At 39.5% G+C, this 14,068-nt stretch overlaps 1 protein-coding gene across 1 annotated transcript; it reads right to left on the reverse strand.

Annotated features, from left to right (window-relative positions):
* Positions 1-6,833: 6,833 nt before the first annotated feature.
* LOC113546630 (cytochrome c oxidase subunit 6C-1) lies at positions 6,834-10,213 on the reverse strand. Its single transcript, XM_026946617.3, has 4 exons — positions 10,058-10,213; positions 9,108-9,222; positions 7,248-7,379; positions 6,834-6,982 (listed from the first exon to the last, which is right to left on the reverse strand). The coding sequence occupies exons 2-3, from the start codon at positions 9,210-9,212 to the stop codon at positions 7,254-7,256; spliced, it is 231 nt and encodes a 76-aa protein (XP_026802418.1). The 5' UTR covers positions 9,213-9,222; positions 10,058-10,213; the 3' UTR covers positions 6,834-6,982; positions 7,248-7,253.
* Positions 10,214-14,068: the final 3,855 nt, after the last annotated feature.

Genomic DNA, 14,068 nt, shown 5'->3' on the forward strand with positions numbered 1-14,068 from the left:
GCAGGAGGGGAGCAGGGCAGGTGGGGAGCAGGGCAGGTGGGGAGGTGGGGAGGCCATGTTGTAGCAAAAACTCCTCAATTCAGAACAAGAAAAAAAGACTTCCAAAAGCAAGGGGTTCTGGATGCCAAACAGCAAGACTTTACTGAATCAGACAACCAACCTGAGATCACCTGCTTTACATGGTTGTGGCTCAAGCTTTTATACAATTCTAAAAGTGCTGATCTCATTAGGAGGAGTTTTCTAATTTTTTCTTTTAAATCATACTCCTACCTTTCGCCACAATTATTTCACTGGCCCACTGACTTTGTTTTAATTGTGGCGTGAGCTCAGCCAGTCTGTTTTTTTTTTTAAAGAGCTAATTAAAATATAAGACAGTATGTGATATAAAGCTCTGTATATTCAGTACTTTCCACAAACCAGGTTACATCAGTTTATCTGAATTCCACTCCATACATCATGTGCACACTTAACACTCTGACGTAGATGAGATCATATCACACTCCCTTCTGGATTATATATTTCACTAAACACTGACTGGGTTACTTCAAAGTGGTTACATTCTTAAACCCTTGATTTACACTTTGATTACCCAGAAAATAAGATACAGTAAAAGAGAATATTAAGATATGGTATAAATGAAGGATTAAAAAATCTTCCAGAGCCTGCCATGTCCACTCATCACCCCATACATCTTCTCCATTTTCATCTTCTTTAGGACGTTTGCTCATCTTCAGTAAATCTGATCTTTGTGGGATGAAGTTTTTTATAGGCCGACGTCAAGATTTTATTTCATTCTTCTCCTCTCATACTGTCGTTAAATTGACTATTGCTTGAAATATAACTACACCAACATATAACTATGAATATGTTTCCAGACAAATCTAGGAACCAAATATTCAAAAAATATCAGTGCTATAATACAGAGCTACCCCTTTCCCCCTATATGCATTTAACTAAATTAGAAAAATATTTTCAGTTGGCTTACATAAACAAAAACCAAAAAAAAAAAAAAAACACTAAATGCATATAAGATTATTTATTTATTGACTTAACAGTATAAGTAGAATCCATTTCATATTATTGTTGCAATAAATACATTACAGTAAGGACATATTCTATTTCCTGTAAAAATAAATAAATAAATTAGTAGTGATCTGGCATGCCATGCTAAAAAGCAACTAAACTGCTAACTAGCTAGCTAAATTTCGCTGAAGAAGTTAGTGACATCTAGCTAGCTAGACCTCTAATTAAACAAACAAAAAAAAATCCTAAACGAATGCAATTAATCAAACATAACTTTATACTTACAATTTATTCATAATATATACCAATTACAAAGATAAAACAACAAGCTGTGCAAAACTGTTATGGATTAGGCTACTAACCACTACTGCAGCTCCGAGCACTCTGTCTGAATGGTGCCAATATATTTTGAGATGTCATTCATGTTCATTACCCTTTCAGTGATTGGCAGTTAGTTATGAGGTTCCACCCCTTTGAGAGATTTCTCCCGGTCATCATATGGAGAAGCTTTGCATCCAGGCTGGACAAGCGAAGGCCACATTCTCCAATAAACCATGAGATTTTTTTCTTTGCAAAACCCACCCACCGAACCTGGGCCATGGCGGTGAGAGCACCTGGCCAAACCACTAGTCCTCCAGGGACTCGCATTGTGTATCACGATATTACCGTTTAATATTCATTATGAGCGCTACCTCTTCTTACACACTAGGTGGCAGCACCAGAGGCAGTAGCATACAGAGCACAAGGTTTGCAAGTGGGAACCTAGCTACCTTGAAGCATGCTTACTTAAAAGTAAGCATAAAACTACTATTGAAACAGTCCATAGTATCCTACTGCTCAGTATTTTCAAACTATCCAGAATTCACAGCAGATCCTTAGTTTAGCTATCTGAAGGTAGTTACCATAAATCAGCGTATGTACGTGCACTCCAGTTTCTACCATGGCTGGCTTGACTGTGATCTGAAATGCGGGTTAAAATCAATGCCTGTGTGCTGCGCTTGATGTATGTCACGCTCGAGTCTAAAATCAATTCAGAAGCTTGTCATGTGTTGTGCTGGCAGTGGTGTAACCAGAAATTAATTTCAGAGGAATGAGGAAATATACAAAATAAAATCACGATTGTTTTTCTCATCTGTACAGTTAAATTGGTAAGTGTGATACACTTGTGCATTTCAGGATGTAGGATGACACTAATTTGTTACTTAGCCTAATCATTTAAGGCACAATCTACCATTAAACAATCTTTCCATATGAATAACATTGCCATGAAATTCTTTTATAACACTGAAAAAGATTAAAATAACTTGTTAATAGTAGAGGGAAGTTACACCTTATATCAAAAATCCTACTTTTCTTGCAATACAATGTGTTGATATTGAAGTGGTTTGATTTGTTTTTATTACAAAATTTATTACCAAATAAATGTATTTTTGTAATATTGTAATATTGTCTCATGTCAGTATTGTCTCAAGGATTCAATTCAAGGATTCAAAGTTTTTAATGGCAGCTGTTGTGTGTTCTGTCCCCTTGAGAGCAGAGGTGAGGGTGACCCAAGGCATTTAAAGCTGTTGATATTCTCCACAGCGGCTCCCCTGTAGATGGGTGTGTGCGCTGCTCCCTGTTTCCTGTAGTCATTGATCAGCTCCTTAGTTTTTCTGACAGTAAGAGAGAGGTTATTGTCCTGGCACCACTCTGCCAGGAGTCTCATCTCCTCCCTGTAGGCTCCCTCACAGATGTTTGTAATCAGACCCACTACGGTGGTGTTTCCTGCGTTTAATGGCTCTTCGGAGATCATACTTATTCCTTTTAAGCCTATATCCCTCCGGAGTAAAACATTAGCGCGGATTTTGATCACTCTCTCTATTTCCGGTGTAATCCCCGGTTTCTGGTTGGGATATGAACAAAATGTTTTCGTGGGCACACAGTTATTAACACAGCTTCTGATAAAGCATGTAACAACAGTGGCATACTCATCCAGATTAGCCAAAGAGTCCCTGAACATGTCCCATTCCACAAAGCAGACTCAAAGCAGTCCTGAAATTTGTCCTCCGCCTCTGGTGACCAGTTCCTCTTGCTATAGCCTTTGCTTGTAAGCAGAGACATGTTCTGATTGTCCGAGGTGTGGGTACACTAGAGAGGGGTAAGCTCCTCTGTGTGCCATGTAGCTGTGATCCGGTGTGTTGTCCCCCCCTAGTTGGACAGGAGATGTCCTGGTGATATTTTGGGTAGGTACTGCTAAAGTTGGCATGATTAAAGTCACCTGAGATGATAGCCAGAACATCAGGGTATACCTTTTTCACAGCTGACAATGACGCTGTACAGCTCCCTCATAGCATTGTTTGTGTTCACTTGTGGTGGTATGTAAACAGCGGCCATGAGAAGCAGAGAACTCCCTGAGCAAATAGAATGGCCTGCACTTGACCAAAAAATACTCCAGATCCAGAGAACAGTTCTGTGAAATGATTTCAACTTCTGCACACCAAGCATTATTGATCAGGAAGCAAACAACTGCTCCACTTTTCTTATTGGATGATTCAGTCCGATAAGAGTGGTGAATGGAAAAGCCCCACGTGATCTGGTACACTTGGGGACGTCCATATTTCTGTGAAACAGAAAACACAACAGGTCTTCTCTTCCCTTTGGATATTAATTCTGCTGAAAATAAATTCTGCTGAATTCATAGGAAATTAATTTGTGAAGGCCGTATTGGGATATGTCTCATATACTGGCTTTAGTGCATTGTCTCATGCCTAGTGCACACCCCTTGACTAATATTTTGTTAAAGCACCTTTTGCTTGTAATACAGCACTCAGTCTTTTTAGATAAGAGTCTACCAACACATCTCAATTTGCCAATTTTATTCAATTTCATTTTATTCTTGCAAAAATGCTCCGGATCTATTGATTGCATGGGGATCTTCCTTTTGATAGGATTTAGATCTGGGCTCTGACTGGGCCATTCCAAAACATTTATCTTCTTCTTCTGAAGCCATTCCTTTGTTGACTTGGATTTGTGCTTTGGGTTGTCGTGCTGTAAGGTGAATTTTTTTTTTTTTCATCTTCAGCTGCTTAACAGACCTTGTTCTCATCAGACCATAGCACATTTTGATTTAAGATGATTTAGTTGGAATTGGATTTTTTTGTGAAAAATGGCTTCTGTCTAACCACCCTACACCATAGAACTGACATTCATAGAACTGAAGAAGATGAGAGATTGTTGACACAGGTAGGGAGTGACTAGTACTTGCCAAATATTCCTGCAGCTCCTGTAATGTTTCCGTAGGTAGCAGACAGTCGGTTTAGCTTGTTGGTCTGCTGCTTGGCCTCGGCTCTGAATTTTCAATTTTCAGCCACCTTCCTAAGTGGGATGGAAACGCCAGACTTTCCCTCAAAAGTACTCCAATTATCAATAAAGCCCACATTGTTTTCGGAGCACCACATAGACATCCAGCAGTTCAGCGACCATAACCTGCCTGTAAGCTTCATCGCCACGCCCCATTCGGATGGGGCTACAGTATATTACGCTAATTAACTACACCAGACCTCTTCGCTAATCGTCGCTAATCACTGATGCACTGATTACTCATATCGAGGTGAGGTTTGAACACAAGACATTCATGCTCTATTAGTCTGTAGAGGAACAGGCCCTAAGCAGCACCATATTTGGATGACTTGCCAAGGAGGCCAAGGAGAAGGCCACTTGGGACACATGCACCCTCCTCACTCTGTGAACTCAGACTAGTGAATTCAGAGAAAATATTTCTAAATGCAAAAGAACCTAGTACAAGGGCCTTGTATGTTGTTCTGTGGAAGCGGTTCTGTGAATGTTGTGTAGCAGATGAACTGACCAATTACCAAAATACTGACTTTTCTTAAGAGACCACACCAGAGAATACAAGTTCCTGTTTACACTAAAGGTTGACAGTGCAGCAGATGGCATCTCTCTCAGGGCTCATAACCTTATTAGAACCTTTCTGAAAGGGGCAAGGTGCCTCCATCCACAAGAACTGTACCTGATGTGGGATTCCTTGTGCTGGAATCCCTTTTGTAATAACTGCATCAAAAAGTATGAGAGAACTAAATGCTTATTTATTGGTGACAAGATGACTTTAGAGTGTCCTTGTGGTTAAACCCAGAGTTTGCCAATCTATTGACCTTGCAGCATTCCACAAATGCAAGCCATTTCTGTTGTGCCAGTGTATGAATTACAGTGCTAGGCCTATAGACTGGCCAGTAAACTGGCCTATAAGCAGGCAGGACAACCAGCCCTTCCTGTGACCTGCCAGTCTAAAAGGAGCGTCTCCTCCTCATGGGCAGTACTTAGAGGCCCACAGGCTACCTTGGCAGTCACTGTGTACCTTTTCCTGGTTCTACAAGATTAACAATTAAGAGATGCAATAAAACACCACATAACCACCCGGGCTCCTTGTCATTTTGAACCAGCAGTGACCTGGTGAGAGCACAGAGAAAAGGTTCCTGGGAAAGATATGGCAACAGTATTTACAGTAAATACTGCATTATACTGTATGTCACTTTGTGACATTGGGCCTCATTTATCAATCTTTTAGTACAGTTGTGGATAAACTAAAAAAAAAAAAAAAAGATAGTAAAATAATATGTACCTTAATAATTTAAATGTGGCTTGCCTGAATGTGACTCCCAGCAAAATTTTAAAATATTAGCAGACAAAATCCAAAATCACCCCACTAGTTTGGAAACCCCTGATGTAGATGAGTTCAGCATGAAGCAAAACCAGAGGAGGTGGATGTGAAATCCAGTCCAGTGCAACCTCTCCTTTATGTAAATGAAGGGTGAATATGGCCAGGTAGTCACCAATCACTGTTTTAGGTGTGGAGTGGTCATAATTCTTTCCCAAGGTGAAGTCACATGCTGAAATCATTAAAGGACAGAAAACTCAAACACAACAGATTTCTATATTTCATTTTTCTGCTGTTTTCTACTGGTCAGTATTTGGTAGAGGGGACATCAGGTCTATCAAAGTCCCAGAGAGAATGAGCCATCTGCTTACTTCATCTCACCTTTTACCCCAATCACAGAAACTAAATTAACTTCTTTCCTGCTGACTTGACCTCTTTGTGCCTGAGGAAATCTGCATCCAGTTTTTAGCATTTTATATACATTTAGTGTAGTTTATGTGTGGAAAAAGTTCCACCTCCCATTTTTAAACTGTGAAAGGAATGAGAATGTCTGCACTCCATGTGACAATCATGATGTACATATAGTGCTGCAAAAAGGTAGGGAAAGGTTTTTTTTTTTTTTTTTTTTTTTTAAATCTCATTAGCATACTCATTACTTTTACATGAGCACATTAAAAAGACTAGTTTTTCATGTTTAAGATAAAATCTCATACACAGTAAAATATGACAAAGTTGAAACTCAACCCTAAATGGTTAATAAAGCCACTTGCCACAGCATAATGGCAGTTAGCAGTTTAGTGCACTAAAGTTAACTTTAATCAATTTTATTAAACCAGACGAGATCTACACACTGCACCTGCACATAATCGAGCTGGAAGGAGGAAAGTGGAGTGCACACAAACCGCAATCTTACCTTATTTTTGATGCTTTCCACAAGCACATCATTAAATATATGTACAAAATACACCAACACACCATCCAACATTCATTCATGACTTGTATAAACACAAGAGTTGTGGAAGCTCCTCTGTCATTCCTCTCTATAAGATTTACTGCTGAAAATAGTCAGATTTCTTCTGTTCTCATCTGATTATGCATTTGAATACATGATGCTCATCTGATAAATGTGTAATGATAAAGTACATTAAAGAAACAGAGTCAAAAGACATTTTATTTCTCAATGGCTCAAGAAATTACTGCACTTGTACAGGAATTGACAATGATTTATTTGTATGTTTATTATATATTTAACATCCAGTAGTGAAGGTGCAGCACAGAATAAAAATGCAGAGACAGAACCACCTGTAAGAGAACACAGAATTATATGAATCGGGATTTTTCCCCCCCTCAGTGTGTGAGCAAATGTAGAAACCTAAATTATAATTCAAATGACTGCTTTTTGCAGCAGCATTCAAATTGGAGGTGGTACGTAACTGTGCGCATGCACATGTAACAGATTTTGGAATTGAGCTATAACATTCTTTGAACATTTGCTAGTCAAGCACATCACAATAAAATATACCTATCCTCACTAGACTACATTTTGTGAGAACACGAGAGTACTTACATCAATTTATTCACCAGAAGGCCTCGCACTCTCAAAAACCCCAGCCTCCTTCATACTGTTAAACTCCTTCATGGCATCATACTGCTTGTAAAAGTCAGCATAAGCCTTTTTCCGGGGTTCTGTTACTGTGAACTACAAAAGAAAAAATAAATCAGTTTAAAATCAAAGCATTAATAAAGACCATCTTCCTACAACTATGCGGCATTTGTCTCTGGACTGTCAGTGAAAATGTTTCATTATGAATGTGGCCTTCAGATGCAAGTGGCTTGAATTCATGTACAAAAATAATTCATTGTTTTTATAAGTGAGCAAAGTTTTTTTTTTTTTTTTTTACCCAAACTGCTGACCAGGGCTCAGCAGCAATAACTAAAAAAGTAAGTAAATACTTAATTTTTCATCAATAGGCACAATAAAGAGGTGTACCCATTGCCTCTCATTCTGCCACTGGCTGAAGCCTAGACGTTTCTGTGGGCGGTGTCCATCAAAGGACCAGATATTTGGGTGGTGGGCCATTTTTTTAGCACAGCAGTGACATTTACTCGGTAGTGGTACGTAAATCAGTGTTGCACTGGTACCAGTGGTACCATGTATCAGGTGTGAAAGGGTATTTAAACATCACATGGAAAATACACTATACAGCCAAAAGCTTGTGGACACCTGACCATCACACCAGTACGTGCTTGTTGAACATCCCATTCCAGATTTAGTTGCCCTTTGCTGTTATAATAAGCCCTACTCTTCTGGGAAGGCTTTCCACTAGATTTTGGTGTGTGGCTGTGGGGATTTGTGCTCATTCAGCCATAAGAGCATTAGTGAGGTCAGGCACTGAAGTCAGGCAAGGAGGCCTGGCATGGAGTCAGCATTTCAGTTCATCCCAAAGACGTATAGTTGAGTTGAGGTCACAGCTCTCTTCAGGCCACTCATGTTCTTCCACACCAACCTTGGAAAACCATGTCTTTATGGACCTCACTTTGTGCACAGGGACATTGTCATGCTTGAGCAGGTTTGGGCCTCTTAGTTCCAGTAAAGGGAATTCTCAATTCTACACCATGCAAAGACACTCTATACAATTGTGTGTGGTAACAGTTTGGGGAAGGCCCACGTACAGGCGTGATGGTCACGTCCCCCCCCACAAAAATTTGGCCATATAGGCCCTGTTCTCACATGGCATTAACATGGATCTTGATCACGGGTGTGAACAGGGTCAAATGTGTTTTGAAGACGCATTGTAATCTGACCAACCAAACTACATCGGAGGTGGCATTGGACGCATATGGTCACATCACATTTGTAGTGCGAACTGCATCATTGCCCTTGCCGGAAAATACATTATTGTGAGACTGTTGGGAAATTACGCTGAACGCTAGAGCACTCTGCCACTAGGCTAGTGGACAAAGACAACACTATCACAGCAAAGTCATAGCTTCATTTGTCATCTCATCTCTCATTCATAAGTTTCATTAGCAGATACAATTAAAACGTTTGAAACAGTCCATAAAGGTACATGCGATATGAATCGCAGGATTCTTCCTGAAAACAAATGCAGTGGAAGACTGATGTAATAAATGTGCATGACAGCCTTTCTCCCGCGGAAATGACGTACGAAATCCGATCCCAAGTGGTTACATTCATAATGCCAGGTGTGAACGGGGCCATAGTGTATAAGCTACAGTCTGCAATTATACATTCACATGATGAACTGTGTTTAGGAGACCGGTAAAGTGTTTAAATAACCACCACTGCTTACCAGTGCAACACTCACCAAGTCAACTGCCATGACTAATTAACTAGTGAATTTTATGCATAGACACTCTGTACTTGACATCTACTAACATTTGCACTAAAGACATTCCAACTGACCTTGAATGTAGCTGCTGCGGACAGAGCCAGGGCGAAAGCGAGGGGCAGATGGAACCTCAACCGCTTTGCGAGGAGACCTCTCATCTGAGGCTTTGGCAGAGACATGCTGAAAGATCTGTAGATCACACAGAAAGTCAGCTATCACAAAGGAGGAAGGATTAGACATATTCATATTCAACAGCTATGAAGATTGAAACAAATGAAATATAAAGCACCGAAATTAACATTTCACATACTGCAGTCCACTCAATGAGTGCAGGATTCCATATACTAATAAATATCAACTGCTATTGCTTTTATTTCCTAACAAACCCTGTAAAGTCTGTAAAACCTCGAAAAATCCTCAGTACCTAGTGACAGAGGCCCTGTATGACATGAACACTGCGGGTGGGGAAGCAGTACAGACGCTAATGTCATGGAATGGGGAAATTTTCTCCATCCGCATACTTCTACTAAAAACACTAATAGATATTAAAAAATGTAATTTCTTTCGGGAGAACATTAGATGAGACGGCAAATAAATATTGCCGCAAGTAGCATTAATACCGTGTAGTTACATTTAAAAACAATTTGTACAGCCTGCGCCGGGAAGCTACTAACTACAGTAACAGCTACCAAACCACTTAATAACCCGAGACTGGATAAAAAGAAACACAGAGGGTTAAAAGGTTCAAAACGTCATAAAAATTTGATAACTGTTATTTAATGAAGCATACAGCAAGTTTTCCATGAACATTGCAAGAAAGCGCAGAGCTAACATTAGCTTGCTAGTGCTAGCTATTCACACAGGTTACACGGTTTAGAGCATTTATCAAAATATATTACATTTCGCTAAATATTATTCAGCATAACTACATATATATATCTATATATCATACTAGACTCCACATTCATTACAATATTAAAACTAGTCAGTAAAAAACAACTCAAATTAAACCAGGAAACGTAACCTTTCGATGCACGACCTTCACAGAAAACGTCCGCAATCGAAGCCAACGCGTTGAAGTACTACGGAACCTCGCAAGGGCCAAACTGCCCGCAAAGCATCACGGGAAGTGACGGATGACCGGTTTTTCAGCGACCTTAGCTCCGGAAGTAAACCTCGTATTCATTTTCGCCACAGACTTTCCATAAAATTCTTCAATAAAGAGTTTAAAGCTTCGAATCCTGCTATATGATTTTTTTTTAAACCTCCACCTGCATTGATAGCAATAAAATTTTTACTGACTATTGAATGCCCTTTCAGTCAAAACTAAATAAACAAATATACCTATGATATAAATAATAAAAAGAGTGAATGCTGCACTAAAAACGTAATTGTGTCAATAAATAAATAATTCTGAATTCATTGTTATAAAATATTTCATCATACTTATTTTCACAATAGCTTATTTTTATCTTTTTTATCTTGGCTTATCAACTTATTTTTATTTCATAATATCTTTTTTTCAAAAGGCTACTTTCATTTCATAATGCCACATTTATTTCATAACAACACTCTTATTTCATTCGGTTGTAATATGTCAGTCAGCACCAATGGGGCAGAGAAAGAGAAGATGCTCCAGGCCAAAGCAACAGCACACCAAATAATCATTATATAACCTGCGTTCTTTTCAAGTGGAAGTGTGGGGAAAGTGCAGGCTGCCTGACTACATGGCTGAGAAAACTACACTATATGGCCACTATATGTTTGTGGACACCTGAGCATCACACCCATATGTGGGCCTTCGTCAAACTGTTGACACAACGTTGGAAGCACACAATTGTATAGAATGTCTTTGTGCACTGTAACATTACAATTTCCCTTCACTGGAACTAAGGAGCTCAAACATGTTCCAGTGCCCTTGTGCACAAAGCGAGGTCCAAGAAGACATGGTATGCCAAGGTTTGTGTGGAAGAACTCGAGTGTCCTGCACAGAGTCCTGACCTCAACCCCCTGAACTCCACTGGGATGAACATATGTTTTAATATGTTTAAACATATGACAACTTCACCATGAGTTATCACCATTATCTGCACTGGACACAATACAGCAACTGTAACAACTATTATCCAGCAACTGGATAATACCTCATCTGTGGATAACTAGCTTATCTGTTGACGTCTCATCTGTGGATAAAACGGTATACATATAACATAATTATAACACTGTATAGAACTGCAACACAATACACTGTACTTATTGCATATATTATATATTTTATATATATATTATATCTATGCTACCCATACATTTTTTTTTTCACTTTTAAATTTTATTTTTCAATGTTTATTTTACTTTATCTTATTTATCTTTATTTTATTCTTACTTTATTTCTTATGTGTATTTTGTGCCTTGTGTTTTATGTATGATGCTGGAACACTAATTTCCCCTTAGGATCAATAGTGTTATCTTATCTTGTTAGTGCCAAAAAAAAAAAAAAAAAAAAAAAAAGCGCCACTGCACCCATTACCATTAATCATGGTGCCCTGTAAAAAAAAAAAATTGGCATGGACCTCATCTGGCCATTAGAGAGGTGCACACAAGGATATTGATACATGTTCTGGTGGATTATGTAAAATGAGGTGTCCACAAACGTTTGGCCATATAGTGTACCACATCAACCTCCTTAAACTGTGGAGAGAGGCAGTTCCTGGGGATCTGGCGATGGTGGTTCCCAAGAGGGAGGAGGTGTCCTGGCTCATACCACCCCGGTCCCCTGTGGTGACCACTTCTCGGCAGCCCAGACAGCACCGGTTGCCAGGTTGTAAGAGGAATTTTCTGATGTGTTTTTGCTTCTACCCTATCACACAAATATCACAGAACACCAAACTGAGACTCCTCCAGGGGTAGTTGTATGCAGCCACCCCTATCGTTTACCCAAACACAAGAAACATGGAGTTCAGGATAAAGTAGCCCTGATTGGAGTAGCCCTGTGGTCTTAGTGCTGTTTTTGTGTGACTTTAGAAAAGTCAACGGTGTGTCTAAATTTGATGCATACCCAATGTGTGCATTGATGAACTCGGTTAGGTGTGGCTTGCTTACACTGGATTTAACTTTTCCACCTTGCTTGGGTTACGTCAATTTGTCACCCTTCCTTTCAATCTATTCAGAGCCCTGTCCATGTTTCAATGTCTTATGGATACTCTCGCATGGAGCATATGCTGCTGTGTGTTTAAATGATATAATCATTATAGTAATGATTGGCAGTGGCATCTACAGCACCTGAGAGCTGTGCTAATTTCCTTGAGATGGTCAGGACTCACAGAAAAACCAAAGAAGTGTGCAATTGCATGGTTGGGGTTGGAATTGCAGTATCTGGGCTTCCACTTGGGCCAAGGGCAGGTGCGTCCCCAAATTGACAAGACAGCGGTGATTGCAGCCTGCTCAAGACCCATGATCAAAAAGGGGATGAGAAAGTTCTTGGGGCTGGCTGGCTAATACCATTTTATTTGGATGTCACCAGCTCACTGACTGATCTCAGTAAAAATGGAGTGCCAGATTCAGTTCAGTGGACAGAGCCGCATAAATGGGATGACACATCGGACAGAGAGCTGGGGGCCATTTTGTCCCAGGTGATGGAGGAGCACCCAGTGTGCTACATCAGCTGGAATCTCTCAGTAAGGGAGAGCAAGTGCAATACAATCAAGAAAGAGTGCTCAGTCATCACATATCAGTTTATGAGGACATGTGCTGAAAAGAAAGAAAATAAAAGACAAAATTAAAAGCTCTGCTTATCCTACCTCCCATGTCCTCCTTTCCTAAACCCACATGTGGGGTTTTATACTTATGCTGATTTTTTTTTTTTTTTTTGAAAGACAGGGGGCTCAGCACTGCTCATACATTTATACCAGCTGCTCCTGCACCCAAACATTTCTAACAAAGCTTCACTGTGGGTCAAAATAACATCAGCTGTTAAATCATGTCTATCTATTTGTTCAACTAAAGAAAGCATTGTATTTTGGAGCTCACTGAGGTTTTCTTTGTGGTTCCATCTGCCTGAATTCTAGCATAACTTTGCCACACAACTTCACTAAGAGGTAGTCTTAGTCTAGAAATGTACTGTCTGTTCCAGGCAAAATAATCAATAGCAAACAACTGGCCAATCCCTGAATGGGTTTAGCCTCATTTGTGTTGAAGGACAGAGTACAACAGAATGAAAAAATGTGTCATTATGACATAAAGTCTCATTATGAAATTCAAAAGGCCATTATGAAATAAAAGTAGTCTTTGGAAAACCTGTTAAACCTGTTATTATTAAATAAAAATGAACTGAAATGTTATTGGGAAAATGATTATGATGAAATAATATTTTGTTGATTAAAAAATATTTTGTCTAGACTAAAAGGCATTCCATAACTGACAGGTTGCGTTATGATCATTTATGCGCCACATTACATTTACATTTACCTACACCCACTTCTTTGTCCAGATCTCCTGTAGTTAGAATAAAATTAAGTATTAGCAGTGCATGTAAATTTGCATTTACATCACCTGCAATATGCATGTTGTTTGTCAAAAAGCAGCAACTGAATTATAGAGAAGCAAGGGATGTCTGGAAGGTCAGCTCAGCTCAAGTGGATCATAACTCACAGTTAACTTAACAGAATTAGAGATACATACACAGTCCCTTGCTAGATCTAAGAAATCTTAAAACGTATACGGTCTCCTCCAAAAGTACTGGAACAGCAAGGCCAATTCTTTTGTTTTTGCTATAAGACATTAGGGTTTGAGATCAAAAGATGAATAGATCAGAATTTCAGACTTTCAATTTCAGTCCAGCCTGTGACTGATTCCCCCCATACCGGGAAAGAAAGTCCACCACTACCATCTGCACCCCAAGGCTGTAATGGCAGATACCAAAAAGCGATCTACACATTGGCATCCTTCATGTGGTGCAGCAGTTGCAGGGGGGAGTGGTCCAAACAGAGAGTGAATGGGCGCCACGATAAGTAGTATTAGAGTGTGAGGACCACCTATT

This window comes from Pangasianodon hypophthalmus, chromosome 2 (genome assembly GCF_027358585.1).
Source record: "Pangasianodon hypophthalmus isolate fPanHyp1 chromosome 2, fPanHyp1.pri, whole genome shotgun sequence".
Lineage (NCBI taxonomy): Eukaryota > Metazoa > Chordata > Actinopteri > Siluriformes > Pangasiidae > Pangasianodon > Pangasianodon hypophthalmus.